Raw genomic sequence first — 27312 nt, 5'->3', positions numbered from 1 at the left:
ATGGTGTTTTTTTTCCTCCTGGTTTCTGAAGTGGATCTCTGCTTCTGGGGCTCAGGGGGCTCTGTCCCAAGTTTCTTGTGTTGGGATCTAGCTTTATGTGCTATGGCCTCTGGTTTACTGAGGTATGGGGGAGGGGTAGTCTGGCTGCTGGGAGTCTCCTCTTCCCCAGGACTGTTCTACAGCATGAGTAGTCTCAACTCTTGTCTGTGCTGGTATCTGCCACTTCCCCTGGCTGTGCAAAGCCACTTCTGGTGTCCTGACATTGATGTTAGTTAATTCCACTTCCTGGGGCTCAGTTACTCTCATTCTGCTGAGGTGAAGGCTGCTGGGACATCTCTCTTCCTGCACTAGTCTCCTGCCACCACAGGAAGGGCCCTCTCCCCCACTTCTCTCGCTACTGAAGCCCCCCTTCTGGATCTTCTGTTTCTCCTGAGGTATTATTCTCTGGGTTTATTCAAGGGAGGGATTAGAGTGGTTTACCTGGCCATCATAGCTCCCAGAAGTTCAAGAAGGTGAATTTCAAACCTTCAGACTGTGGGTTGGAGGCCTCCGGGATAGCTGCTTCCTCAGTATCAGGCTCTGCTCTCCAACAGACTCCCATCCTGGGCTGAGAGGCCTGAGGCTTGATCATGACCGTAGCTGGTACTTGCAGCCTGGGCCTGTTCCTGCTCCAATGTTTTTCTCACTCAGCGACCTCTCAGACCTGCATGATGGCTGGATTCCTCTGCTGTTCCCAGTTGGTTTGGTCTGGTGCCATTTCACTTGCCTGGAGCTCCTACCCCTCTCAGTCTACTAGTGACTTCTATCTCTCTCAGATCTGCTCAGATTCACTTGTTTTAGACGTATCTGACAGAATTTGTGAGAGAGCTCTGGAAGTTCCTTCCTTTCACAGCACCATCTTGGCTCCCCCTCCCAATTGTTTTTCTAATGAGATGTTTCAGATTCTCTTCCATTTTTCTAATTTCATTCTATCTTGTGTCTTTTATAATGTCATTCAATTCCACTTGCCAAATCTAATTTTCAAGGAGTTATTTTCTTCCCTAAAATTTTGCATCTCTTTTTCTAAGTAGTTGATTTCCTTTTCACAATTTTCTTGAATTACTTTAATTTTTTTTTCTAATTTTTCCTCATTCTCTCTTATTTGATTTTTGAATGTCTATTTAAGTTCTTCCAAGATTTCTTTCTGGACTTGTGAACAATTGATGTTGCTCTTTAGAGTAGGAGTGGCTTTTTTTTTTAATCTCACTATCTTCCTCTGAATATCAACCCAGATCTTGTTTTACACCAAAGTATCTATCAAAGGTCAAGTTATTTTTTCTTTGTTTATTTTATTTTTAATTTGTCTTATTTTATTTTTTAGCAGATTAACATTATTATTATAAAATTTTATCCTGAGCTGTGGGTAATGTTGCCCTAGGCCTCAGGTTCTCTTTACTGTTGTTTTCTGAGTTCTCTCTTGGGGGATCAATCTTAGGGACTCCACTCTTCCTCCCCTAAGCCCCAGCCATTCTGTCCTGAAAATGTTCTTGGCTTCCTGCTACACTCACTGTGTGTATGCTCATTCCTCCTTGCCCACAGCCACAACTGGGGGTCAAGTCTGGTCAGCACTGCTAGGTCTGACTTCCAGAAACATGGGGGGTGTCCTTCAGTCTCCTCTCATTGAACGTCTGCTCTTCCTTAGATGAAAGTTCCTGAGGTGAAATTAAATTATGTGAGAGTTGAAGCAGAATTTCCCAAGGCCTAGTCTACTTCCTTGAGGACGTACTGTTTGTTGATTCAGTGGACTTGGCCTGGAATTGTTTACACTTCACTCAAGCCAAACCTCAGCCCCTAGAGTCCTCTCTGAGGTCCTCTCAAGATACCTTAGGAGGGCAACTGCTTTAACCCTTTATTTTTTCTGCTCTACATTTATTTTGTGGCCATTTTCTGTCCGTTTGTGGAGGAAATCTGGAGAGCCTAAAGATTTCCGACCTACTCTACCATCTTTTCAGAATGTACTCCAGAATGTACTGGATGCTCGCAGTATTTTCTCTGGAATTTGGCAGCGATATTCCTGGGAGTTTTCATTTTGGGATCTCTTTCAGGTGGTGATCAGTAGATTAAATGTCTTTTTTGCCTTCTGGTTCCAGGATATCAGGGCAGTTGGTACAGGGGATGTGTGCATACTTATGTACAACAAGAAATCCAGTAGACATGAAAAATGAACAGCTCTTGTTGCTAGAGAACTCAGCAGGTGTCACATCCAAATAGTAATCTGTAGTGAAATAAAGCTGGCAAATGAATGCCAGCTTACAGAAGTCAGAGCTGGATACAAATTTTTCTAGATTGTCCTTAGTGATGTGCAGTGCCATGAATCGGGCATACGTTTTGCAATCAAAACTAATCTAGGCAACAAGCTGGCATGCCTCCCCTAAAGAGTGAATAACAGGCTCATGACATCGTAATTGTCACTTGCAGGAAAGCATCACAACACCATCAATTGTGCCTGTGGTCCCACCATAATGAATTCTGATGATATCAGAGAAAAATTTCACGAAGCCCCGGAGACCCTCAGGGCAAGCTTGTAATTCTGAGTAACTTTAAGGCCAGCGTAGGCACAGACTATCAGATATGGTAGGAAGTACTTGGAAGGAATGGAGTTAGAAAGAGCAATAGCTATGATCACCATGCCTTCACCCAGGCATAACAATCTCTTTTTGGTCCTCTTTGAGCATGAAGGGTAAGAACCAATATCTCCTAGTTAAAGTTGCATTTGAGTTCAGCCTTGATGAAAACAAGAGAACCTAAGAGGTAGAGGTAAGAGAGCAGAAGTAGGGAAACAGCCTCTACAACAACCCGGAGACTGAAGCTGGAATGTCATGTATGAGGAACAGAAAAGTCAGTTTGGTTGGGCCTGATTGTGCATGAAGAAAGTGATCTGTAACAATTCTGGAAACTTAGGGAGGAACAAAGTTGAAAAGGTGTTTAAATGCCAAGGAGAGTTCTAAATATTTGATCCTAGAGTCATTAGTGAGATATGAGTTCTTTGACGAAGGGGAATGACAGGTTCACAATGCGTTTTAGGAAATTAACATTGATAAGTGAAGGAAGGATGCATCAGAGTCAGAGAAAGGTGAGACAGAGAGATAAATTAGAAGATGATTGTTATAGTTCAGGTGTGAAGGGGTGGGGGCCTGATCTAGAGTGGTAAATGTGTGTAGTAGAAACAGTACACCATGAGCTGTTGTGGAAGTATAAATCGTGCTGGTGTTTTTCAGTTGTTTCAGTCATGTCAATTTCTGGATTTACTTTCACATCTCATGTCCATTAAAAACTCTAGAGGCATGAACATATTTCCCATGCTATTGAAAGAGATTTCCTGTTCAGCCTCATTTCATTTAATTCAGTGACTTCAAAGATGCCTCACACTTAAGTCTAAGGTTATGATTGAGACATAGACTTGCCTAATTAAAAGTGTCAAATCTAAAATTAAATTGAGTTTATTGTTTTCAACCCCACATTTCCACATGTATCATGATCATATTCTTAGATCTCACATCTCCCCATGTTTCTTTCACTTCCAGATCACCTTTGGGCCATTTGATTCTATCCTGAGTGACAAGGTTCAGTTTCCGTCTCTTTACCAAATGGCCCCCAAGGACTCTTCCCTACATAAGGGTATGGTCAGATTGATGACTCACTTTGGATGGACATGGGTAGCTCTGGTGACAGTAGATGATCTCAGAGGTGAGGAATTCCTTCAGGAACTGACATTGGAGATGGCAAATAATGGTGTCTGTGTGTCCTTCACAGAGAAGATCCCTGTCAGTGAGAGAAGACATACAGAATCGCGCTTGACATTTGTGCCCAGGATCATGACATCGGCAACCAGAGTGATTTTCATTCACGGAGACACAGATTCATTAATGATCTTGAGATATTCACAATTCCCTTTTTTCCCATCTTACAAGGTGTGGGTCACCACTTCTTACTGGGACATTACCATGAGACCCCAATATGTTGATGGTTATAATTTTCATGGTGCACTTACATTTTCACACCTAACAAGTGAAGTTCCGGGTTTTAAGGCTTTTCTCAGAACAGTGAACCCTACTAAATACTCAGAGGACATTGTACTGAAAGAATTCTGGCACTCAACATTCAGATGTACAGAAGAACCTGAAAAACTGAAGCAAGAAAAATGTTCACCAAATGCCTCCTTGGAGACTTTGCCTTTACTTTACTTTGACATGACCATGTCTGACTTGAGTTACACCATTTACAATGGAGTCTATGCTGTGGCTTGGACCCTCCATGAAATGTTCCTGATGAAATCAGAAAAAGGAGAAAGCTGGGTACCTCATCCATGGCAGGTAATATTCCCTTAAAATATCCCTGCTTTCCATTGCTGGGAAATTGAAGCCTGACCAGGAAGTCCATAGGCTATTCTCCTCCCAAAGAATATTTGAGTTGGGAATCATTCAGCCAACAAATATGTATCAAGTACCTAATATGTTTCAAATGCTGTGTTGAAGACTTGGGATACAAAGAAAGGTAAAAAGTCATTGATTTCAAGTAGTTTAGTCTAATAAGGGATATAACATGCAAACAATGGTGTACAAACAAGATTCATAAACCATAAATTTGAAATAATTAACAGAGTGGAAACATTAGAATTCAGAGTGATTGTGAAGGGCCCCCTATAGAAGGTGGAGTTTTAGCTTATAATGAAAGAATCCAGAAAATCCAAGAAGCAAAGATGAGGACCAAGAACATTCCAGGCATAATGGATAGTGAGAATGCCTAAAGCTAAGAGATAGAGTGGGTTTTCTTTTTTTCTTTCTTTTTGTTTTTGAGGAGAGCAAAGATGGCAGTGTCACTGGATCCCAGAGTATTTTTTTTGAAAAAGTTGGGGGCAGGGTATATAGGACTTTGAAGTAAAAACAGAGTATTTTATAATTGATGCTGGAGTTTATTTAGCAGAAATTTATTTATTAGGGGGTTATAAGGTCAGATTTGAAATTTAAGAAATTACTTTGATATTTGAGTGGAGAAGGAACTATAGTGGGAAAGAACTATAGTAGGGAGAGACTTATGGAAGGCAGGCCAAACATTATCCTATTACAAAAGTTCAGGTTGGAAGTGATGAGGGCATGAAACATAGTGGTGTCAATGTGTGAGAAGAGAATATGGCAAATATGAGAAATGTTATGGAGTTAAATCAACAATATTTGGTAATAGATTAGATATGGGGGAAATGAGAGTGAGTGAGGAGTTAAGGATGACAGTTTGGAAGCCTGGGTGACTGGGAATAAACAACAGTAACAGGAAAGTTAAAAAGAAGGAAGGACTTGGGAGAGGGAAGAAGACTCACATGGAAGTCAGAAGAATCCATATAAGGACACTATCAAGGTCTCTCTGAAGAACTTTGTTACTGATTGTGAGACAGAAGACTCAGGACTGCCCAGCATGATGTGTGAGCATAAAAAAATGCATTGTGCTCTATGAGCAAAGCACACAGTTAGTAAGTGTCTGAGACCAGATTTTTTTCTTTTTTTAAAAAATTATTTATTTATTTTTAGTTTACAACATTCATTTCCACAAGCTTTTGAGTTCCAAACTTTCTCACCCTCCCTCCCCTCTTCTCTCCCCCTTCCAAAGATGGTATGCAGTTTGATATAGGCTCTACATATGCATTCAGTTTAAACATATTTTTACATTAGTCATGTTGCAAAGAAGAATTATAACCAATGAAATGAACTATGAGAAAGAAGAAACAAAACACAGAGCTTCAGTCTGCATTCAGACTCCATAATTCTTTCTCTGGATGTGGATAGCATTTTGGGGGTTGTCTTAGAACCTTGCATTGCTGAGAAAAGCCAAGTCTATCAAAGTTAGTCATTGCAAAATGTGGCTGTAACTGGGTACAGTGTTCTGGTTCTGCTCCCTTCACTCAGAATCAGTTCATATAAGTCTTTTCAGATTTTTCTGAAGTCTGCCTGCTTATCATTTCTTATGGGACAACAATATTCTATTACATTAATATACCACAACTTGTTCAGCCATTCCCCAATTTCCTCAATTTCTAATTCTTTGCCACCTCAAAAAGGGCTGCTATAAATGTTTTTGTACATGTATGTCTTTTCCCCATTTGTATAATCTTTTGGGGATACAGACCTAGAAGTGGTATTGCTGAGTCAAAAGGTACGATCAGTTTTATATCCTTTCGTGCATAGTTCCAAATTGCTCTCCAGAATGGTTCACAACTCCACCAACAATGCATTAGTGTTCCAATTTTCCCACTCCTCCATCTTCTCCAGTATTTATAATTTTCCTGTTTTCTGATGTTAACCAATCTGATAAGTGTGATGTGTTACCTAAGAGTTGTTTTGATTTGCATTTTTCCAATCAATAGTGATTTAGAGCATTTTTTTCATATGACTATAGATATCTTTAATTTCTTCCTCTGAAAACTTCTTGTTCATATCCTTTAACATTTACAAATTTGTATTCTTATATCAAATTGTATTATAAATTTGACTCAGGTCTTCATATATTTTAGAAATGAGGCCTTTATCAGAGACACTGGTTGTAAAAATTCTTCCCCAGTTTTCTACTTCCATCCTAATCTTGGTTGCATTGGCTTTGTTTGTATAAAGACTTTCAAGCATTGTTGATGCAAAGACCGGCCCTGAATATAAAATTTGACTTTCAAATACAAGAATCGAGAGAAGCATGAAAAAGTAAATTGTAAAGAGAAATTATAAGGGACTTATTGAAGTTGAGCTGTCTACACTCCTACATGGAAACATAATATTTGTAACTCGTGAGACCTTTCTCAGTATTAGGTTAGTTGGAGGGAATATATATATATATATATATGTATACATATATATATGTATATATATATATATATACATATATACAGAGAGAGAGAGAGAGAGAGAGAGAGAGAGAGAGAGAGAGAGAGAGAGAGAGAGAGAGAGAGAGAAAGAGAAAGCACAGGGTGACTTGAATATGGAGGGATGATATCTAACAAATAAAATTAAATTGTGAGAGAAGAATGTACTGGGAAAAGGAGAAAGAGAGAGGTAGAAGGGGTAAATTATCTCATATAAAAGAGGCATTGGAAGGAAAGAGCAGGGAGATGAGAGTGAGTGAGTGAACCTTACTCTCCTCAGATTTGGTGTAAGGAGGGAATAAGAAATACTTGAGTATGGAAATCTATCTTACCCTACAGTAAAGTAGGGGGGAAGGGGATAAGAGAGGGGGGATGATAGAAGGGAAGGCGGATTAGGGGAGGGAGTAGTCAGCGGCAAACACTTTTGAAAAGGAACATGGTCAAAGGAGAGAATAGAATAAATGGGGATTGGGATAGGATGGCAGAAATGTAGTTAGTCTTTTACAATGTGACTATTATGGAAGTGTTTTGTATAACTACACATGTATAACCTATATCCAGTTGCCTGCTCAATGAGGGTGGGTAATGTTAAACCTGAAAATTTGGTTGAAGGAAACAACAGAGCTAGGTGATAGAAAAATCCATGTTGTTTATTATTTTCCCTTAAAGCATAGCTAAGCTAGGTTACTTGTATGTACAAGGAGTCAGAACATAGGCTCTGGCTGTCTGAACAAAGGAATGAGAAAACTTATATATGTTATTTTAGCAGACCTAGCAAACCTGTATTACCTCATGTTTATGGCCCCCATGTATGTTTAACCATGATACAAGAAGAGGATTTTCCTTAATGGAAAGAATGTTGACAAAGGTCAGTTAATATTAAGCAAGGTAGTCTCTCTGGGGTTTAGGGTCTCATCCCTTAATGGCCAACAGGTATCTGGCCTTGTTGACAGTGGTAAGGGTATTTCCTGAGCAAACTTTTAGAGAGAACAAAGAAGCCCAGGTCCTGGATCTTCATCCAGTTACTCATTAATTCAGGCTCTGGGTCTAGTTGAAATTAAAAATGATAGAAAATAGTATAATATTTTCCACATTTCCTCCTTTTGGTCAAAGGTAAGCTGAAAGCTTCACCTGAAGACCAGTTAAGGTATGGAAAAACCTCTATCTTCCTCAGGGGTAAAGTTCTAAAAATCCTTATCTAGGTGGATTCAGGTTTTTTTTCCTTTCTGTGGTTGGACATCCCCAGAGATGGACAGCAATTGTAAACTAATTGTAAACAAGCATAGGGAGCAAGTTGCAAGGGACAATAAGCCAAAGACACCAAAAGTACAGGTAAACAGTCTTGGGAACGCAAGGGACTCAGAAAGGGAAAGAGCAGTTCTTCGTTCAGGTTCTGGTCCGGGCTCTTGGGAAGGTTGCCTGTGTCTGATGCTGTCCCCTTCAGGCTCTTTGAAACTGGAGAGCAAGGTCTCCTATAGGCTCAGATGTCCATTTGGGATCAGGGGCAGATGTGACAGAAGGATAAAGGAGTCAATATCCACAAGTTGGCAGCTGTAGAAGTAGTCAGATCTGACAGGAGCTCGCAGAACACATATGATTTGACAATTGAGAGAAAAACAGCACAACATAGGTCCCAGCCATGCAGGGCTAAGTTCAAACAAATACAATAAATGGTTCAGTATCCCAGCCACACAGGGCTGAGTTTAAATAATTACAATAAAGTTTTTCCCATAATTCACAAAACTACACAATTACATTAAGTACAGACCAAACCACTTAGACGGTTCACAATAGAGGGGGAAATTTGCATGTCACATGTTTTACATTTACACATTAGATAGCCAAGAAAACTTAAACATGAACCATACAGAGTAATGCAATCATTATTAACAATGTTGACTAACATTAAATTCCTTGTATCCCAGTAGCACAGTACATATATCATCATAAACTTTTAGTCATGCCATGTCTCTTTGATGGCATTTACAAAATAATCCACAAACCATTCTTAACAAAGCTTACAATGTTTCTGATTTAATTCCAGCAATTAATTGCACAATTTTTATACAAAGTAGCTTTAAATCACAGTTACACATTCCCAATGTCCATTTAAAGCAGCATATTTTTTTTTCAGATGCCTGATTGTAGTTATCTGATTCCTAGATAGTAAAAGAGAGTTCTGCTTCTCTGGTTCAGATCTAGAAATTCTCAGACAATTCTAACTTAATATAACTTAGTACAATCACTTAAATTTGGCTCTCCTTTTTTTGAAACTTCAGAGTATTTCAGTTCATATATCATCTACTGTTTCTAACCTTACCTGAATTTTGTACCTGGTATAAGAATCCTTTAAAATATAAAGGTCCAACCATAAATTGAATTCATCTTCCTTTTAAAATCATCAGACAGATACCTTAATAAAGGAGATACAATTTCACCTGTACCACTATCTTACACAATTTTCTTGTACAAAAATCCACATTTAAGATCTTACTACCAAAACACACTTATTAGCTTGAATTTCCATGACTGATAAATTTTGGAGCCAGTCATACACATCTGTATATAATTCTTAGAGGAATCAATCTGATCCTATTGTCTTTTCCTCAAAATTTGCTATCCTATTTAATTAGACATTTATCACATTACATCTTTGCCTTATTACTTTGTCTAATCATTTCCTCCTTTTGGAGGATGTTATCTCTATACTCCTTCTAATCTTTATTTGGTCATGAACATAGGTTAAAATTGTAAGCTATTCATTCCTGCATCCCGTTATATTAACTCAGAGATATTCCAATATTCATCTATTACCTAACAGATTTAGCATTGTGCTTACAAAACTTATTGATAATATAAATTTGCTATGAAGAAAAGAGGGACAATTTCATATATCTTAACAGAAGGAAAGAACTTCCTTAGCTCTGTTTGATTCCAGGCATGAGTCATATCTGATAGCCAATCATATAGCCATTAGATGCTGAAAGCAGGGCTTAGGAGTAATCAGGTGGGGATTTTCCTTTTCAGAAAGGAAATAGCAGAATTGGGAAATAGAGTCAGGAAGATCCTACCTAGGTTGTGTCCAAGGTCATCTTCAAGACTTTTTCCCGGGCACAGACACCTTTAAAGTTCTCAGCCTGTAATGCCTGCCATTTTACTACTGGCTTCATGTGACCTATCCCTGTAATCAGAGCTTAAAACAATATTAAATTGTAGTCCCATAAAATCTTAAATAGCAAACAAATATCCTTCAGATATGACTGTCCCAAATTTCATTGAGCTAATAATTATCAAATCAAGCTACATAACTTTTCAGCCTTCTAGAATACTTTCTCACACTCACAACTTAACTTAAACCATTTGAAACTAGTATTCCTTTGGGACAGGAGAGGCTTAGCTAACTCCCATTTGTCCCCAAACCTTCTTATATGCCTCTGTATTTCCAATCAAACCTTTATTTGCCTTTCCAAATCTTTCAAACCCATTATTCAGTCTTCCTTCCTGTTTCAACCATAAGACAAGATAGCTCATAAATTAATACTTTTTACTGACATAACTGTCTGTACTGGAATCTGTTCCAGCTTAAACAAAGCAAAGAGGTTAATGACCAACCTCACAGGTTGAGGAAAGGGACACTTCAGGAATCAAATCTTACACACATTGATAAGCTCTATCTTTTGCTTATTATAAGAGGAATTATTTTAATCACTAGTGGTAACATTTTAATTTCTAAGGCCCAATACTCTTAGCACTGTAAAAGATTACCACATTTTTCAATATTGCTGATACATCTGTTTGTCAAATTACACAATTTAGAAATGTAACAATGCCCTAAACATAATTATGCATTTTAAAACTTGAAACAACCCATTTATCAGTTAGGTGAACATATTTCTAAATCTCCTTGTACAGAGAATCTTTCATCTCATCATTTGAAACTATAACTTTAAATCACCAGATATATTCTCATAATAGAAAACTTTTTCACACAGAAAGTCTGTTCTCATGGTTAAATATCAGTATTATTTCTTGTTATAACCAAATATAACAGTTCCAAATTTTATCACATCCCTTTGAAAACCCAATTCATATATATCAAAATCAGATTAAAATTGCTATAATATCATTTCTTACCACACAATGGTCTTCTCAAATTCCACAATCTAAGAGAATTTTGGGAACATAATGCAAGTTTAGAAATACAGAAACAATAATTTTCAGATGACATCTATTGCATTTCCAGATTACCACATATAGAAATTATTCAGCTTATTACTTTTGGTATTTAAAAACCACTTCAAAAGTTAACAATTACATTAAATCAGAGAGAGATTATAATAATGTTGTATCTAACATATACCAGACTTTATGTTACGTATTTTACAATCATTATCATTTTGATCCTGTAACAACCATCATTATTATTTTTCCCTTTACAAATCAGGAAACAGGTCAAACAGAGATTAAAATACAGTTTTGCAATTGGAACACAGAAGTATGAAGTTACCTAGAGCAGAAGCTAGTATCCCAGTGGTGACAATTCTGGGAGTCAGAAAGTCCAAATCCATCTACTTCACCCTTCCCCCACCACTGCAGAAGTTACTGAGCCTAGGGCAGTTTGCAGCTGCTAGGACAGAGTGGGCAGAATGCATAGGACCTGGGTGACAATTCCAAACTTTGCCAAAAAGGATGGGCTACAAAGGTACCCAGGGGCACAGGACTGTCAGAATACTGTCAGTCTGTGAATTTCTGTCCTTCTCCTCCTTTTGCCAGGTGGGGAAGGGTGATTTAAGTTTTCCCTGCAGTTCTCCTGCATTCTCTCCTGATCTGGGAAGAGAGAGGTTTGTTTTAACTGCTCTAACTCTTACTACAGCTCTGGCTCAGTCAGAGACAAGACAACAATGGTGAAAGATCTCAATGATTTTAACTCAAGTAAACCTCACCTAAGTGATCAGCACTGGGAGGATGTTTCAGCAAGAGTGAGCTCCTGGAGGGATTTTACAGTCTCAGGAGTTCTCTTCCAAAATTCCAACTAATCAGTTTCCAAACTTTTTAATGATTAAATCCCAGAATCTGCTCAAATGTTTCAGCTCTATTTTTTTCTTCAAGTCCGGTTGGCCAGACCAGACATTGAAAAAGAAAAAAGAGTCTCTGTTTACCTAACTGCAGCCTTAGAATTCTCTGGCTACCTGTGTTTCAGATTTTACCAAAGTATAGACATAGAGCACACGCTGTCACACAGACAATTAACAGACAATTAACAAAACAAATACAGAACAAATACAGACTGAGCTCATAGTTTAAACAACAGAGAATTAGAAGCTTTCATGAGTTAGCTATTAGCATCCCTATGGTCTTTGGGGAAGCCTTGGCGTTCCTGATTTTTCTGACTCTCCATATCCTATCCCCTAGGAAGGGGGAAAGGGGAGATGGAGGAATCAGAACAGAGTTACCTCCCTCAGGATCAGAGCCTTTCCTGGGAGGCAGAGAGGGAGGGAAAAAGCATAGCAAAGTGCAGTTTTTCTCCCCCAAATCCGGGCCTCCAAGGGAAGGAAGGGAGGGAGTGGAGGAACGGTTGGACTTCTAATTCTAGTTTTTGACTGATCCATAGTTAATTTTCTAGATCAATCAGTATTTCCAGGGGATCTATGTGCGTTTGCCTGCAGATCTGATCCCTGCCCCCAGAGCTAGCTTAAAGGGAATTTTCGGACTTCAACCAATTTTGTGGGAGTTCTTTTTGGAAGCTGGGAAGAGAGACAACTTACCCCCACCTTGTCAAGGCCAAAATTCCAGGAAAAATTAATCCTATGGCGCCCAAAAGCGTTGACAAGGTTGGGCTGCATTGTCCCATTTCCATCATTTCCATCCGAAAGTCATGGCACAATAACTGTTAAACCTGAAAATTTGGTTGAAGGAAACAACAGAGCTAGGTGATAGAAAAATCCATGTTGTTTATTATTTTCCCTTAAAGCATAGCTAAGCTAGCTTACTTGTATGTACAAGGAGTCAGAGCATAGGCTCTGGCTGTCTGAACAAAGGAATGAGAAAACTTATATACGTTATTTTAGCAGATCTAGCAAACCTGTATTACCTCACGTTTATGGCCCCCATGTATGTTTAACCATGATACAAGAAGAGGATTTTCCTTAATGGAATAGAGTTGTAAAGGATGTTGACAAAGGTCAGTTAATATTAAGCGAGGTAGTCTCTCTTGGGTTTAGGGTCTCATCCCTTAATGGCTAACAGGTATCTGGCCTTGTTGACAGTGGTAAGGGTATTTCCTGAGCAAACTTTTAGAGCGAACAAAGAAGCCCAGGTCCTGGATTTTCATCCAGTTACTCATTAATTCAGGCTCTGGGTCTAGTTGAAATTAAAAATGATATAAAATAGTATAATATTTTCCACAGTAGGGAGGGAAGAAGGGAGAGAATTTGGAAGTTTTAAAAATGAGTGTTAAAAATTGTTTTCTCATGCAACTGGGAAATAAGATATATAAGCAATAGGGTGCAGAAATCTATCTTACCCTGCAAGAAAGTAGGGAGGAAGGGGATAAGAGAGAAGGGGTAGTTGGTAGAAGGGAGGGGAGACTGTGGGAATGAAAAAATGCCACCTTGGGGTGAGGGGAGGAGAGAGATGGGGTGAAAATTTGGATCTCAAAATCTTTTGGAAATGAATGTTGAAAACTTAAAATAAGTGAATTTTAAAAAAAGAACAGGGCCAGTAAGGAATGAAGTGATAAATGGGAAAATGTAATCCCTCACCTATTTCAGGGGCTAATGCTTTGTATCTGCTCTTCCTATCAGAACTGTGAAGTAAATTCCCTTTTGTAAAGTAAGCTGATGTTAACAAATTAAGTGAAATGAGACATGTAGCCAGAATGGACTTTGTTTTCTTTGAATGACTCAGCTTGCCTCGTTGAGCTTCCCTGGACGCTGGGGCTTGCTCTTCCGGGGCAGGACCAGAGCTTCCTGTGTGATGAGTCGTGGCGCTGGCTGAGGGGAGGTGTGTTAACGTGGTCTACGCTGGGGGAGGGGCCAAGTCAAGAACCAATCGGCCCTGGTCGTTCAGGCAGCGCTTGATGATGTCAAAAACTCTATAAGAGGGGAGAGGACAGCTTGAAGATCCTCCTTTCCTTTTCCGGTTGGAGCCAGAGACGCCTACAGCCGAAGCTGAGCTGCCGGTAGCAGAGCTGACTAGAGGCTAGTGGGTAATCTTCTTACCGTAGAGGGGAAGCATGTATACGATTTTGCCTTATACCATCTCGCTTCTCTGTGGCCTCCTAGTTACTCTTGTGAGGCGGACTTATTGGGCCTGGAAGCTTTTGATGAAAATATCAAAATGGGGACGCTGGTTTGTGGGATTGTTACTGTGGAGTGTAAATACATGCTTTAGTTCTCCTGCCTTCTGCCTAGAGAATTCCTTATATCCTGTGGTTCCGGACCTTTTAGGCACATATGAGATTCTCTTTGAAATCATAAATTCTGCCTTCCTAATATATTTGGCGACGAAGTGGATGGGATCGCTAGATATAAGATCTCTGTTCAGAAGCAGAAGAACTTCAGAGGAAGAGATGAATATCCCAGGGTGGGAGGATCCTTTTTATTCCTCCTTAGCAAAGGAATTGGCTAAAAAAGCCGGACCCTGTGAAAACTGGGAACCAAGGCTACAGAGAGGAGATCCTAAGGATTTGGAAAGGTGTTTACAAGAGGTTGGGATTCAGTCAGGGGCATCGCTATCTAGGCAAAGCTGGATAGTGTTATCAGCCTACCGGCTAGTATATGAAAGATTGAGATTAAGTGAAAGAGATGGGGGCACTCCTACCCCACAGCAAGAACGGGAATCTCAGATAGCAGGAGAACAAATTGCTGCTCAAGAACCCACTGACTCAGATGAGAACTTTTCTATTAATGTGGCTAGGAGCAACAGGAGGCCAAATAAACCAAGAGTGCATCCCAACTCAGCCCAGACCAAGCCTGACTGCCTGCTTTGTCCTTGCCATGGTGGCAGGGGATGCGAGTGGGGGGAAAATGAGACAGTGTTAGGGGCTGAGACAGAAAACGCTACTAGGGTTCAGGACATCCCTCGCACAGAGAATGGGAGATGGTTAAATACTCAGACAAGCGTTCGTCCCGTAGAGAGGAGGAGGACAGAAACCCGAGGTGGCAATTTAGTTACAAGGGAATTTCAGGAAGATTTCTCACCACAAGATGTCACAGATATTTTGAGTAGATTCAGCCAAAGAGTAGGAGAACCATTAATATCTTGGATGGTAAGGCTCAGTGATCAAGGGGCCGGTGGAATATTAGTAGATAAGAGGGACTGTATGAGATTCATAGGTATCAGCCACGATCCTCTAGTTGAGCAAGCTTTTAGGGAACATCATCAGAGAGGAGATGATGCTAGCAGGACTACTCTGTTGGCATTAGCTGCTGCGGGATGCAATAAGAGATATACTAATGATTCTATGTGGCCCACTGAGCACAGACCCTGGTATTCACTTAAAGATTGTATCATGAGACTAAAGGAGGAGGTAATGAAGACTGCTATTATGACAGGAACTGCAGACAAATATTACAATGATCCCATAGGAATCCCTCATAGGAATTTAATAATTAGGACAGCTCCCCCTGCTTATAAACAACTAATTTTGAATCTGTTACTTGGGGAAGTAGGGAGCCATCTTACAGAGGTGATAAATAAGATTTTACAGTTACATGACTTAGGAGACTGGGGAAGGGACAGATCTCCTCGAGAGAGAAGGGTGAACAGCCAGCAAACTTGGCGCCAAAATGGAGTGACAAGAAAAGAAATGTTCACTGCTCTATTGAGAGCAGGGGTGGGTTTTGAAATGATAGATGGCATTCCAACCAATGAATTGTACAGGATGTACCGAGATAAAGGACTCGATAACAGGAGAGATAGGGAAATAAGAACTGCTCCTGCAAATGCTACAGATGTTGAACCTTCATACCCAAGTGAGTCACATGCTAGGGAATACTAGGAAACAGGCCAGGCCCCAGCCCAAATTAAGGAAATACGTAAGCTGGATTGCAGACCTCACATTAACTTGACCATATATTGGAAAAATGGGTCAAGTACAGTAACTAGGGCATTAATAGATACTGGGGCCGAGGCCACCCTTATCTATGGGAATCCAGACAAATTCAGCCATGGAACTCCTATTACCATCACAGGACTAGGAGGGACTGAAATATCAGCCAGACAAGTTAAATTGATGATGAAAATTGGACAGTTGCCCAAGAAAGAATATAGTGTGGTTATTGTGCCTATTCCTGAATACATCATTGGAATAGACATTTTGAAGGGTATGACCTTAAATTTACCTGAAGGGAAATACCAATTTGCTGTGAGGAAAATAGGCATTAATGCAGTCTTAGTGGGGAAAATCAAGATGGATCCAATCACTTTGCCCGAACTTTCTGAAGTAATTACTTTGAGGCAATATCGTGTGCCAGGTGGGCAAGATGAAATTGCCAACACTATAAGAGAATGTGTTGAGGCAGGAGTGTTAGTCCCTACAACTACTCAATGGAACAACCCTGTCTGGCCAGTCCGAAAGTCAGATGGGACATGGAGGATGACAGTAGATTATAGACAGCTGAACAAAGTGACTCCTCCCTTGTATGCTGCTGTTCCAGACACGGTTACTTTAATAGAGAGAATACAAAAACATGAAGGGACTTGGTATGCAGTTATTGATTTGGCCAATGCCTTCTTTACGATCCCAATAGACCCCAAGCAATGGAACCAGTTTGCTTTTACTTGGCAAGGCCGACAGTATACATTTACACGCCTGCCACAAGGATATATTCATAGCCCAACTATTTGCTACAGGATTGTAGCTGAGCATTTGGATGAATTAAAGCTACCTGGTGTACAGCTTACACATTACATAGATGATATCATGATACAGGGAAAGAATATAAAAGAAGTGGAGGAGAGTTTAGCATTATTAACTGACCATATGAAAAGCAAAGGATGGGAAATCAACCCCGCAAAGGTTCAGGGGCCAGCTCAAACTGTAAAATTCTTGGGGATACAGTGGAATAGAGGACTGTGAGAAATTCTCCCACAAGCTCGACAAAAAATTCAGGATTTTCCCACCCCTACTAATAAGAAAGAGGCCCAAAAGTTCATAGGGCTATTTGGTTATTGGAGACACCACATCCCACATTTGGGACAGATTTTAAAACCCTTGTATAAAGTCACCAGAAAGAAATATGAATTCGACTGGGGCCTTGAACAAAGTAGAGCTTTTGAGGAAGCAAAGGCTGCTATACAATTAGCTCTGGACTTATGGCCTATGCAAAATGGGCCAGTGGAGTTACAAGTGACTGTACAAGATGACTATGCAAATTGGAGTCTGTGGCAAAAACAACAGAGCCGAAGTGTACCTTTAGGCTTTTGGTCAAGGAAACTGCCCTCATCTGGAGTGCAGTATACACCTTTTGAGAAGCAGCTGTTAGCTGCATATTGGGCTTTAGTAGAAACTGAGCAACTAACCCTGGGCCATGAAGTGATATTAAGGCCTGGAATTCCAATTATGACTTGGGTAATGAGTACCCCAGCTTCTCACAGAATTGGACATGCACAAGAGGCGAGCATAATCAAATGGAAGTGGTATATTCAGAATAGGTCCAGAGCAGGCAAAAGTGGAGTTTCTGCTTTACATGAATCGGTGGCGAACATTGGCACTGAGAGAAATGAAAAACCCATTGAATCTAAGCAACAGATTGTGCCATCCTTAGTGAAATGGAATAATGGGTATGATGGACTAAGTGTAGAACAGAAGAAACACGCTTGGTTTACTGACGGGACAGCAAAATATTTAGGACAGAAGAGACATTGGAAAGCAGTAGCCTATAACCCCTGTACTAGGCGAACTCTGGAAAGTTCTGGGATAGGGGGAAGTAGCCAATATGCTGAACTGATGGCAGTACATCAGGCCATCAGAATGGAGAAGGGAGGACAGTGTCATATATTTACTGATTCATGGGCGGTAGCTAATGGATTAGCTACTTGGATGCCTATATGGAGGAATCAGAATTGGGAGATTCATGGCAAACAAGTTTGGGGTAAAGAGTTATGGGAAAATATATGGGACATGTCTTTGGTTACGGATTTGTCAGTTTTTCATGTTGATGCTCACGCGACCCTGACCACACCAGAGCGTGAGTACAATGCACACGCGGATCGAATAGCAAAGATTGCCACTGAATGTATTGTCCCTACTCCAACTCCAACTGATGACTTAGCCTTAGCGAGATGGGTCCACCAGACCTCCGGCCATTTAGGGGTCCAGGCCACCCACCGATGGGCACAGGATCGAGGTATCAGTATCTCTCATGCGTTGTTAAAACAAATAACAGAGGGGTGTTGTATATGCCAATTAGAAAAAGAACGAACTCTTCCTAGGATAGTAACTGGAGAAATAGCAAGGGGAAAAGTTCCAGCCCAAATTTGGCAGATAGATTATATTGGCCCACTACCCCAGGATAAAGGATGTAAATATGTATGTACGTGTGTTGACACCTATTCAGGTGTCCTAGTGGCTTGTCCTTATAAGGATGCAACTCAGAAAAACACCTGTAAAACCCTAGATATTGTAAGTTTATACTATGGAACCCCAATGCAGATTCAAAGTGACAATGGGTCACATTTCAAGGGCAAAGAAGTGAAAAGATATTGTGTGTTGAATAATATAGAATGGATATATCATATTCCATATTACCCACAAGCATCTGGGCTGATTGAAAGAATGAATGGATTGTTGAAAGAACAGCTGAGAAAATTAAGCTCTAATAATTCATATCTACATTGGAAGCATAATTTGTCTATTGCCTTACGTAATTTGAATAATAGGCCCTTAGGGGGGAGTACACCTCTAGCCAGAATGATGACCCCAAATTTGCAGATTAGAGAACAGCAAACACGTGAGATCCAAAATATTGAATTTTGGACTGTGAGGGAAGATGTTCCCCTACCATGTCCAGGAACACCTGGTTCGGCAGGATATGATTTACATTGTATAGAGAATTTTAGGTTGAATAGGAAAGAGATAAGAAAAACCCCTACTGGAGTATGTATGAGAATCCCCAAGAATCATTTTGGACGGATATTACCTAAACCAGGATTAGCAGCTCAAGGAGTACATGTATTGGCTGGAGTGATAGATTCGAATTATCAAAAAGAAATTGTTGTGACACTCCAGAATTTGGGTGAAAAACCTGTACAATTTGGTAGGAATGATAGGATGGTTCAAGTGATTATTATCCCCTGTGAAAAAATACCCTTTGTGAAAACTGACCCTCCTCCCAGAATAACTACTAGAGGGGCAAAAGGGGCTTGCTCCATTGATAGAATAAAGTTGGGAGCTAAGGTATGGGTAAAACGGAAGCCAGATGATATTCCAAAGTCTGCAGAAGTCATAGCCCATGGGAAGAACAACACTGTAACAGTTGTCTATTCAGGGGAAGATAATTACCAAATCGTACCCCTGAACCATATATTTTACCGTGAATAGGGCTATAATATTAGATTCACGGACCCCACAGGTATGGCTAATGCTGGTAATTGACACAAGCCACTCAGAGGGAAGGTGACTTTGTGTGATTAACGGATAAAAGCTTGTACATCTGGGGAAAGTCTGGGAGGACAATCCTAGTCTATCTAGGATGGGATCCTCCTGGTTTCCCTTGTACATCTGGGGAAAGGCTGGGAGGACAATCCTGGTCTCCATCTAGGGTGGGATCTTCTTGGCTTAGTTTCCTCATTGTGTTCCGTTTAAAAAGAAACATTTCCCATCTGAGTTTGGCTCTGATATTGGATCTCTGCATAACTGAAATTTCAACTAAACTGGAGATGATTTTATTTAAAGGATAATAGCCCATACTTGCCTACTCTTTTTGTTTTCTGTTTTAGTTAACCTTGTCGCTAGTTCTGTCTCCGGCAGGTTTAAGCACCCTGCAGTTTCCGGTGACTGCCTAAGTACACAGCATTCTTGGAATTCCTGCCAGCTCGCTAAAGAACTGAACTCTGGAATGGGACTCTTTGGGGCAGGGACACCTCTACATCCAATTTCAGCAAGGAGAAGCTATGGAAAATGAGACCTTCACCCATTACCCCAAGATTTTGAGCCCCAATTGTTTGAGGGGGGGAATGATGATAGTGTTCTGTGTACTTATTTTGTGTTATCCTTGCTATATTGTTTTATTGTTATGATATTATTGATCCTATGTAATGGATACAAAGATCTAGGGGTGGACATTTAAATTATTAATAATTATTTTGGGATGATTGATTGAAGAGATTATCTGGCTGGGATCTAGGGGTGGATCACATTTGAATCGTAAACCAATATTTGGGAATGTCACTGAGTGATATGTTTTGCTTTATTGTGAATGATATGTTTTAGTTTCCTGCATAATTGGATCACAATGTTCTAGGATATATAATTTAATTTGAATTATGATTGGATTGTGCATCCTAGAACATTGTGAGGGGTGGAGTGTAGCCAGAATGGACTTTGTTTTCTTTGAATGACTCAGCTTGCCTCGTTGAGCTTCCCTGGACGCTGGGGCTTGCTCTTCCGGGGCAGGACCAGAGCTTCCTGTGTGATGAGTCGTGGCGCTGGCTGAGGGGAGGTGTGTTAATGTGGTCTACGCTGGGGGAGGGGCCAAGTCAAGAACCAATCGGCCCTGGTCGTTCAGGCAGCGCTTGATGATGTCAAAAACTCTATAAGAGGGAAGAGGACAGCTTGAAGATCCTCCTTTCCTTTTCCGGTTGGAGCCAGAGACGCCTACAGCCGAAGCTGAGCTGCCGGTAGCAGAGCTGACTAGAGGCTAGTGGGTAATCTTCTTACCGTAGAGGGGAAGCATGTATACGATTTTGCCTTATACCATCTCGCTTCTCTGTGGCCTCCTAGTTACTCTTGTGAGGCGGACTTATTGGGCCTGGAAGCTTTTGATGAAAATATCAAAATGGGGACGCTGGTTTGTGGGATTGTTACTGTGGAGTGTAAATACATGCTTTAGTTCTCCTGCCTTCTGCCTAGAGAATTCCTTATATCCTGCGGTTCCGGACCTTTTAGGCACATATGAGATTCTCTTTGAAATCATAAATTCTGCCTTCCTAATATAAGACATTAATCACTGATGGTTACCTTTGGGGAGGGCACAATGAAATAAGGGGCTTCAATTGATGGCAGTGGAGAGAGAAACCAAGAACCCCTCAGCAACCTGCCTGATAGCTTGAGGGGAAGATTTAGCCTTCTTCAGGAACTTGACAAACATGTTAAGTATAGGAGTTTGGACAAAGCTCATAGGGACCACATCTGTTTTTATTTATATGCATCTTCTCTTTCCAATTGGAATATAAGGTCCTTCAGAATAGATAATGATTTTATGGCCTTTTGTATCTTAATATCTTCATAAAATGTGGAGCATACAATAGGTACTTAATTAAATCTTGTTGACTATGGACTGACTTCTCAGAGGTCTTCATTCTGGGAGATTGCTGACCTCAGGAACCATGCAGTGATTAGGATTTCTCTTCTCTTATAGCTCCACTCATTTCTAAAGAAGATCCAGTTCAACAGCAGTGCAGGTGACCAGGTGTTTATGGATGAGAATAGAAACCTAGAAGCTCAGTATAAAATTCTCAACTATGTTACCTTTAAGATGGATGCTGAAGCTCTGGTGAAAGTTGGACAGTTCAACCCCCAAGCTCAGCCTGGTGAAGATTTTACCATTAATGAGGAGGCCATAGTGTGGGGCTGGACTTATACTAAGGTCATAAACAATTGTAATATCAACCTTATTATCTATCTTATCATGGGAAGATATTTTACCCTGCTTAGCTTACTTCACATTCCTTTTTGATAGGCAGATAATCTTCCCGCACACTGATTTCTTTTCCCCTTCTAGGAAACTTCTGGATGAAAGAAAAAGTCAAACAGGCAATCCATCAGATGACTTTAAACTTGGGACCTTTAGCACCAATGGAGATAGAGCTGAAATGGACATGAAAGTCATGTCATTTCACATAAATATGAAACTGAGACATTTTAAGGTAGTGATTGGCCCAATGATCTCTAATCCTAAAGCCAGGGTTTTTGTCAAATATCTAGCACTTCTATGGTATATTCATCTTAATTCAGTATGAAGTTATATTTAATCACCCAAGGACTATACATTTATGGAGCCAAGAAATGAGTTTGACATCTAATTTCTGAAATTCTTTGGATTTCTCAACCCAACAAATTATTTCTCTATGAGATGTGGAATTTACCTTTTCAATTATAATGAACAGTCAAATCAATCTCATCTTTGCATTATCTGTATCATGCAAACAGATTAAGTCTCTTTTAGATGAGTCACTTCCATTTCTTTTGGTAATTTGAATCATAACTATTATAAGGACAAAGCTGATACTGAGAATTACAAAATGCTAGATAAGTAAGGACAATAAGATAGCATCGTGTTCAAATTCCTCTGCTTACAAATGAGTAAAGTCCACAAAATGTAAGTTTCAGCCAGTTTTCCACAGCTAGTAGTAGAAATAGGGCTAGCATCCAGGTCTCTGTTTTCCACCCACTGCTCCTTCTAGCTCATATTCCATTGACGTATGAACAATTCTCATATTTCTCCTACGCAATAAGGTCTCTTTGCCCTGAATCAATATCATTCACCCTCTGATAATGACATACCATTTTCTGTCCTGTTTATTTCCAGAGCCATCATACATTTTATTCCCTTGCATTAGGTTCCTTGTTCCACATGCAGTGAGAGCTGTGGTCCTGGATTGAGGCAAACCCCTCTGGAGGGACAGCCCATCTGCTGTTTCAACTGTTCTCTGTGCCCTGAGGGGGAGATCTCCAATCAGATGAGTAAGTATCTGCAGGTAGCTTTCCCTTATACCCTTTGGACAGAATAAACTGGTGTTTTGCTCTAGCATCACCAACAACCTCAACACTGCCTGAGCAACAGGATATTCAGGATCAAGGTGAGTCAGCAAAAATTTCTGGCCAAGGACAAGTGGCTTGAATTAATGATATATTACTAAAATATGGTGTTTAATTTTACCATATTATTCAAAATGAAACCTACAAAATAAAAAAAAATAAGTATGTATGTCTCTTGCCCTATCTGTTTGTAGAACATATTTGCATGATCTTTTTAGGGTTTCACATCCAATGAGATAGAGTTAGCTAGAGTGTACAGGAGTGTATCCTCTGCAATATATTTGTGATAAGGTGAAGCTGAGTTTGTGTGTATCTTGAGTATAGCAATCATTAGAAACTTTAGACTACTATAAGTTTGGGAGTATTATTCCCAGAAGAAATGGGTACCCATTGTATATACTGGATGTGCTTTCATCCCTACCTCTTCCCATATTTTAAAGTTATGCTTTGATAAATAATCTGGAAAGGGAAGTCTGTCACAAAATCTGTGTAAGAGACTCTGTACTCCCTCTAAGACCTCTGTCACAGGAGATCTTGCCCTTCTTTTCAGAGTCAGTGTGGCCTAGGTTACTTGGGTCATTGATTATGCCACTCCACTAGTGTAACACCCTATTGTATGTATAGACTGTGCGAGAATCACAGTCCAAGAGTAAAACATTTCAGACTTAAAACTATGTAAACAACAAGTGAGAGATAGCATATTAGAACCATTCTTTGACTCGCTATGTTAATGACTTCATAGCACTAAATCTCCTAAGGTTTAGGATTACAGAATCAGGGAATTTTTTTAGTGGGAAGGGTCATTCACAGTGGATGGGGAATAATCCACCTGGGGATGATTAATATACAAATGGGGAACTTTTTCTTAAGTTCTTGAGAATGTTGGAGTAAGGAAACTTTCAATAATTTTCCAGGTATAAACTCAACGGTTGGCATTGAGATCTTAATATGTTTCATGGGGCTTGATGCACTGACTGATTTTCAGCTCCCTGCATGTGGGTTCAAACTCTTGCATTATTTCTCGCATTTGTTGAATCTGTTTTTCTTGACTCAGATTCATCCACAGAAGAGGAAGACAGTTCATGGAATGCTAAAAGTAATTGCAGTTTTCTTTTCTTCAAGCAATCAATGTTATGTGACTAGCCCAGGGCCACACAGTTAATAAGTGTTTGAGGTCACATTTGAACTCAGGTCCTCCTGACTCCAGGGCCAGTGTTCTATCCACTGTACGACCTAGCTGCCTGCTGCAATTTCTTTCTGTGATTTCTTTTAACTCAGCCTCAGGAAGGCATAAGTTCTACCTTGATGTTACTGACCAGGAACATGAGAGGGTCATGTTGTCATGGTATAAAATGGAACCAGGGAAGATACCAGTCATTCCAGAGAGAAGGATACAATCAATTATTCTTGGGTGTGTGGATAGCAGTTATCTATTCCTCAATTATAGAGGAACTGTTGGTCCTTGAATAAGATTCTTTGCAGGACATGGAAGTGAATGAAAGGAGATTGAGGATTCTGTGAAAGATATTCTCTTGACATACCAATCTGTTAGACGACAAATAATCATTACAGGGTTACTGCGCTCCAAACACTGTATTACTTCCTGGAGATATCAAGAAAGACAAAAATAGTTCCTCTATTCAAGGAAGTCGTATTATAAAATGGAGACAATGTATAAATAACTAGTAAATATAAAACGTGCAGAACAGATGAAGAGAATATCCACCAAAGTGACCAAAGCAACTGTTTGGACTATAAAAGCCTTCCCAGAAGATAGGGATTAACTTTTGTATTGAAAAAGGCTAGAGGAGCCAAGAAACAAAGCTGAAAAAAGAGAGAGCATTCATGTCATGAGGTAGAGCTTCCTATCTAGAATATTAAGCAAAGTTGTTAAATAGGAAAAAAAATATTTGTATCAGATTTATTTCTTAGAAAAAGTTTTGGGTTTACATAACAGAGGTGGCCTGGGGGCCACATTCTGCCTGCCAAACTCCCTGATGGGACCAGAACCAGATTAAAATGTTACTGGGAAATGTTTAAGAAAATTAATAACAGTACAGTACTTCACAAATAATGTTAACTTGTGGTTTTCTAAATCACCCTGTGGTCTGCAGGGATCAGTTTCTAGTCTTTTCAAGCAGCAAATCTCCCAGGCCACACCCAATTTACATCTCCATTCACAAACTATCTTGCTTCACCTGTAAGAGAATTCATTGGCAGAATCCCTTTTCACTGACCAAGTGAGGCCCCATGACTACATAGACAGTACAAGAGGAAATGTGTTCACACTTCACGAATTAATGAAGCGAAGAGGGATAATTCACATCTATGGCAGATCCTTTTGCTAGTCTTAAAGATCTCTTCTTAGGCATGCCATAGTTTTTTTTTTCCTTCTCTGCTCTTTGTAGAGCCTTGAATCTCCTTTCTGCCTTGCACCTGGTCTATTCTTTGCTTCATATGCATACCCAGTGGTTATTTTGCTTCATATGCATACCCATTATGCAGGTGATACAAGCATGACAGAAAAAGTCCAAGTCCTTCTGATCCTTCCCAGTCAAAAAGATTCCCCGGGCTAAAGGAGGGAGAGCTAGTCTGTGATTAAGGCTAGGCTCAGATCTGTACTCTTGTCCAAGCAATGCATGATATCTACGAGACTTATCTGGAACAGTCTCTACTCTCTCCACTACCAAAAACTAGTCTTTCTGATCCCAACTATCTTCCTGGAATTGCACAGGCTCCTGAAAATGAGTTTAATTCCCTCAAGTCTCCCCATCCAATTTCCTGTTGCATCTAGAGGTGTTTCTATTCATTGCTCACACCTAGTGAAAAATTGAGGTATAGTGTCATCATAAGAAGGAATAAAGGAATAACCCATTATCTTTTAATTTAGTAAGGATGGATGATTTGACTGATTTACTAATTGGCCTCTCACACATGAAATATAGAAATTTATAAATTTTCTGGACATCACCATAAAGACCATTAAAAAAGATGAGATGTACTATAAGGCCCTTATGAGTAGGTATTGCTCACTTCTTTGGGTTTGCAACTCAAGTACCCAGGCCACAGCAGACAGTTAGTTGTTGATTTATAGCTTAATATCTAGCAAACTTATCAGATCATCTCAATCTAGAGTTCTTGCTACAACATAATGGATTCGGAAAGGATGGAGAGAATGAAGGAAAGGGCTCCAGCTTCTATGTTATTATACTATAGCAGTAAACCAATAGGATAAGTGTGTATTGAGTTAGAAAATCTGAAAAGTGGAAAAATAAAGTCAAAATTTAACAATAAGAAGTATAGAGGGGATGAGCCTGGGTTAGGTACTAGGTTACTTTTCAACGGCCATCTCCCATCATAGAAAGAGCTATAACGCCTTGTGAAGTAAGAAATACTTCTGGGAGCAATTTTACCCATTTTCTGTATAAGGGGAAGGGGGTAATTTGTTGAAGCTAAAATCCCAAGAACGTGTTTGTCTCTGGCAGATATGAAGCGTTGTATGAAGTGCCCAGAAGACGAGTATCCCAATAAGGAAAGAAATCAATGCCTCCCCAAGGTTATGACTTTCTTGGATGTTTCAGAACCTTTAGGGATGACTCTGATCTGTGTGGCTCTTTCCTTTTCTCTAATGACATCTCTAATTCTTTGGGTATTTGTGAAGTTTCAAGACACCCCCATAGTGAAAGCCAACAACCGGGCTCTCAGCTTTACTCTCCTCATCTCCCTTAACTTCTGTTTCCTCTGCTCCTTGCTCTTCATTGGTCGACCTACTTCAGCCACCTGCCTACTCAGACAAACAACTTTTGGGATTGTGTTTACTGTAGCCGTGTCCTCCATTTTGGCTAAAACCATCATGGTGGTCCTGGCCTTCAGAGTTACAATACCAGGGAGCAGGAGCAGGATATGGGTACAATCCAGAGTGTCTAACTCTGTTGTTATCATCTGTTCTGGGATTCAAGTGATTCTCTGTAGCATCTGGCTAGGAACCTCTCCCCCTTTTCCTGACACGGACCCACACTCTGAACCTGACCGCATCATCATTAAGTGCAATGAGGGCTCTGACTTTGCCTTCTACTCTGTCCTGGGCTACATGGGATTCCTATCACTGTGCAGCTTTGTAGTAGCTTTCCTGGCCAGGAGCCTGCCTGACGCTTTCAATGAAGCCAAATTCATCACATTCAGCATGCTGGTTTTCTGCAGTGTCTGGGTCCCTTTCCTTCCAACATACCAGAGCACCAAGGGGAAGGCCATGGTTACTGTGGAAATCTTCTCCATCCTGGCATCCAGTGCTGGGTTACTGAGCTGCATCTTCATTCCCAAGTTTTACATGATCCTGCTGAGACCTAACAAAAACACCCAGGAAAGTATAAAGAATAAAGTAAGCTCCAGGGGCAGGATCCATTCTGGATCATTGTCTGCTAATTCTTACCAGAGGCATAACCAGTTTTAA

The 27312-nt window shown here is 40.1% G+C and overlaps 1 protein-coding gene across 1 annotated transcript; it reads left to right on the top strand.

Annotated features, from left to right (window-relative positions):
- Window positions 1-3052: 3052 nt before the first annotated feature.
- On the top strand, window positions 3053-27312 carry LOC118844351 (vomeronasal type-2 receptor 26-like). Its single transcript, XM_036752251.1, has 6 exons — window positions 3053-3112; window positions 3564-4352; window positions 21463-21668; window positions 21826-21970; window positions 22664-22801; window positions 26356-27312. Exons 1-6 carry the CDS (start codon window positions 3053-3055, stop codon window positions 27310-27312), a joined length of 2295 nt encoding a protein of 764 aa, XP_036608146.1.

The sequence above is a fragment of the Trichosurus vulpecula genome, chromosome 1, assembly GCF_011100635.1.
Source record: "Trichosurus vulpecula isolate mTriVul1 chromosome 1, mTriVul1.pri, whole genome shotgun sequence".
Taxonomy (NCBI): Eukaryota; Metazoa; Chordata; class Mammalia; order Diprotodontia; family Phalangeridae; genus Trichosurus; species Trichosurus vulpecula.
This window is presented reverse-complemented; position numbering and strand designations above follow the sequence as displayed.

What these genes read in the sequence shown, in the direction of transcription:
- LOC118844351 (XM_036752251.1), top strand. Translation starts at nt 3,053, where the DNA reads ATGCGTTTTAGGAAATTAACATTGATAAGTGAAGGAAGGATGCATCAG. An exon ending in TGAAACTGAGACATTTTAAG is followed by an intron (nt 21,971 to 22,663) that starts GTAGTGATTGGC and finishes CCCTTGCATTAG; the next exon opens with GTTCCTTGTTCCACATGCAG. An exon ending in AGATGAGTAAGTATCTGCAG is followed by an intron (nt 22,802 to 26,355) that starts GTAGCTTTCCCT and finishes GCAGATATGAAG; the next exon opens with CGTTGTATGAAGTGCCCAGA.